The 4096-nt window shown below is 41.5% G+C and overlaps 1 protein-coding gene across 4 annotated transcripts in view; it reads right to left on the minus strand.

Moving 5' to 3' along the window:
- Positions 1–3891, minus strand: part of CCDC191 (coiled-coil domain containing 191) — an 85678-nt gene extending 81787 nt beyond the window's left edge. For 3 of the 4 annotated variants that reach the window (XM_012787557.3, XM_012787554.3, XM_076001565.1), the window contains exons 1-2: positions 3754–3891; positions 1366–1404 (exon numbers count right to left, since the gene is read on the minus strand). In XM_012787557.3, coding sequence (XP_012643011.2) covers positions 1366–1404; positions 3754–3840 — 126 coding nt within the window. In that variant the 5' untranslated portion in view covers positions 3841–3891. Of the gene's footprint in view, positions 1–1365; positions 1405–3753 lie in introns of those variants that run through there. The other variant, XM_012787556.3, reaches the window with a different exon arrangement.
- Between the last annotated feature and the right edge of the window lie 205 nt (positions 3892–4096).

Below are 4096 nucleotides of genomic sequence, written 5' to 3' on the forward strand. Positions count from 1 at the left end.
TTGACACACCCTCATACTACATGACCATATATAATAGTGCTATAATATTAATATATTTATGAAGTACCAATTATTTTTTAATCACTTTGTATAAAAGCAAATGTTTGATGTTATATCTGTATATACATACCAAAATAATTCCAAGGGAAAGAGTATTAGAGGATGGGATTAGGTGATTGAGGTGGGTGAGGAGGAACATCTCAAGTTGAGCTATAAGGGAAGGGTCTGGTTTGGCCTCTCAGAGAGAACAGATATTCTAGGCTGAAGGATCAGCATGAGTAAAAGCAAAGGGAACTGCTGTATGATGTAGGAGAAGGAGATTAGCCTGACAAGAGTCACACAGAGTATCACTATAGGGGCTGCTACAGGTTAAGTTGATGTTATAGGTTGATTCACAGAAGGCCTTAAATGCCCGTCTGGAATGTACAAAATTTCATCTGACAACACACAGAATCACTGAAGGTTCAAGAGCAAAGAGCTGACTTGATGAAAATGTTTAGAAAGCTCAATCAAGTCACAGAATACACTGGAGTAAGATGAGTCAGTTTGTCTAATCAGGATGAGGATGAATCACAAATCACTATGGACTATTGCATTTGGGGTGAGCTGCTGTAGGACTCACAGTTTTACCCAAGCATCAGCTTGATTCTAAGTGACTTCAACATCTCTGAGGATGATTCAACATTTCAGTCTGATCAGTATTCCAACAACTTTCCACTCAATTCCACTTCAGCAACACAGTGACATGGTCACCCTGAACCATGTCATGTGAAGCATGGTACACAGCATTTTCCATAGCTGAAACAAACTCTGATAACCCTATCTCCAACATCAACCCCCTATCAATCTCCCTGTTTCATTCTCCCTACTTACTCCTGTGACATTGATATAGGACAACCCAGGTCCAACAGAAAACACATCAACACATCTCGTTATGAAAATGCCCTCTTCATTTCTAGATCCTTCTAGTCATTAGAAAATTATTCCTTGTGATCCACATACAGCTTTTACCCACTGGTTCCCTATGTCAATGTAACTACAGTACAGTTTTTCCAACATCTGAGGTAGGCCACCATATCCTTTCCTAAGGCTTCTCCTTCCCTGTTTCTTTAATCCTCTTCATGTGATACTCATGGCATTTAAAAGAGCATGTCTACACACATGTTTTCCTGTCATTCCTACTTAAATGCTTTCATAAGAAGCAAAAGAATGAAAAAATATTAAAAAGTATAAAATTAAGGCAAATACATAGTCACATGGGAATAAAAATAGCAAGATATATACAAAGTAGAGACCTATTAGTATTTCTTTTCAATCTGAATATGCCTGACTCTCAATTCTGTTTTAATTTTGAAATATCCTTACCTTAATCCAGGGTTCTGCATTGTCAGGGTCAAAGGCAAGCTGTGTGGATAATATACACAGAATATTAATACACAGTGATATCTTCATCATCTTTGCCATTTTAATCTATCCTTCTAACTAAGCATATGGAAAAGTGTCCTTTAGCATTTCCCCAAAGAATTTCAATTGCAAAGTTCAGCATTGATTAGCAATAATAGATGTAATTATTAACTACAACATGAAGCCTTCTCTGGGACATTGTCTGACTTTTTATTTCTAGTCTAGACCCACCCTGAGATTTGGATTTAATTGGTCTGGGATAGGACCCAGGCATCAGTATTTTTTTTAAAGCAGGGTTAAGAGCCAAGATATAAAAATGCTAGATATAAAAACCATAAAAATGATTTTCAAAAATCATAAAAACCCTGATTAATTACCCAAACAGGCACTGATTAATTGGCCAGATTATCCAACCTATCTTCAGCCTGGAGAAGGGTATGTTCCTCTCCTTACTCTTTTCAGGAGAAGCCTGGAGCAAGAGGCTCTCTTATCTTACCTAGGGTTTGGTTCAGTAAGAACTGGGGTGGGGTGAGGGTTAATCAATCTGACTTCCGTTTTATAAAGCAGAAGATGAGGTGGAAGACAAGTAAATTTCCACCCAGATCAGTCAGATATTAACCTGAAATTAGAAATCAGATTATTAGGACTTTTCCTTTCTTCACTTTAACTCCCAGAAGCTAGCAGAATTCCCTCCGATCTTCACTTAACAAATAGAGGTATTTGCTTTACTAAAAATTAGGTGGGTTTTAAAAATAAGGAGATATCTAAACTAGCATAGTGACACATGAAGGTGGGAAAGTATAATACTCTTTCATTTACCTAACACTTCCCCTTCAAATCACCTTACAGATAAATAATTAATGCAGTTGTCCTGCTGAATCATTTTGTCACTGCAACAAAAAAGAACTGATCCCATTAAAACACAACTGAACTTTAAGGAGCTCTGTGTTTTTACCTTTTCATCCTCTAGGCAGTAACAATGAGCACTACCAGCAAAAAAATTTCCTTTTGGAGTCCTAAGAAATTGTCCCAAATCTTTACCTTTCATTATCAAGGCTATATCCATAACCTATTTTGGATCCAATCCATTATGCAACTGATGCACTGCAGGAGGAGCAGCCTCAGTTTCCAAGTCTCTCTAATGCTCCAGTCTGCACCCTCCAGTATCTGGGGCAAAATAATTACCAAGTGCAGTATGTCGAGTGCATTTAGAGGGTAAATTTAGAATAAACCACAAGAACAACTGCCTGGGGCTCTCACAAAGGCCACACATCCACAGAATATTTTTTTGGAAAGTGTAATGTAAGGGTGAAAACAGCTGGTGAAACTGCTCTGGAGTTGAAAGCTGAGAAGCCTCTCCATTTTAGTACTCTTACATTTAAAGCATTTATTTTTGTGACTGTTAAAAAGGTATCTTGTGGAAAGCACACACCGTGTGACTGTGACTTTGCACATGTCACTTACATATGTTTCAAGTTTAAAATGGGGTTATCAGTTTTTTTCTTGTCCTCAGGTGCTAATGCTTCAAAAAAGATAGGAAGAGGATCTATCTTTTGAATGCTGGTTAAATTTAGAAATTCCCATGTGAATCAAGTATTGCTATATTCAATATTCACTTGCATACCTGAGTTCATTTTAGGTATTTTATGTAAAAACCGCAAGGGTAGGAACATAGGCTGAGCATTTAATGTGAAGATCTCCCCCCATTCAATAAAGATCAGTTCTCTAAGATTTGCAAAACATGAAAGAAAGAAAGGAAAGTTAAGGAAAGGAAGGAAGGAAGGAAGGGAGGGAGAAAGGGAAAGGAGGGGAAGGAGGGGAAGGAGGGAGGGAGGGAGGGAGGGAGGGGGGGGAGAGAGAGAGAGAGACAGAGAGAGGAAGGGAGAGAAGGAAGGAAAGAGAGAAGGAAGGAAGGAAAGAGAGAAGAAAGGAAGGAAGGAAAGAGAGAGAGAGAGAGAGAGAAGAAAGGAAGGGAAAGGAAAGAAAAGGAAAGAAAGACAATTTGTGGGAAGTTTCCTAAAATTGGCGGTGGGGAGAAGCGAGGTTGCAAATTCTCATTCACTTGGATAGGCATTAAGCAGACCTCTCCTGTTTGAGAAGAGCGTTAGATGAAAACAGTTTTTCCACAATACTGCCCAGCAATGCCGTAAGGTGCCCAGACCCCAAAAAGCTCCGAGAAGCACTTCACTCAGCTCAATACCGTCTCCCGGGTGGTCAAGGCAGGGGCGTGTCAGGTAGGGATGCTCTGTGGGGAAGAGGGAGGAAGCACAGTAGGTGCTGCCCGTGGCCTCGGGACTGGGCAGAGTCTTGGACAGGTCCCCGCCCCCCAAAGCTCCCGATTGGGATCACCTTGGGATTCGGCTTTCTTGTGAGCTGTTTCCAACGACTCAGCCCCATCCTCTTCGAGGAGGACCCTTCCTGGGGTGTCAGCAGCATTTTCCAAATTCAGGCCCGGACCCGGCCAAAGCTGCAACCGCTCCTCTGCGCGGGCTGCTTCCGGGTCTCTCTGGGAGTTGTAGTTTCTCCGCCCGCAAAGAAAGCAGGTATACGATGCCGTCGAACCACCACTCCCAGGAGGCTTTGCGCAGGCGAATCGCGTTGGCACAGTTACCATGGCCACGGCAGGGCTCAGTGGGCCTTGCGGTTGCCGGGGCTCGTTTTGATTTCGCCCTGGACTCTTTCTGGCGTCCGG

The sequence above is a fragment of the Microcebus murinus genome, chromosome 1, assembly GCF_040939455.1.
Source record: "Microcebus murinus isolate Inina chromosome 1, M.murinus_Inina_mat1.0, whole genome shotgun sequence".
NCBI lineage: Eukaryota > Metazoa > Chordata > Mammalia > Primates > Cheirogaleidae > Microcebus > Microcebus murinus.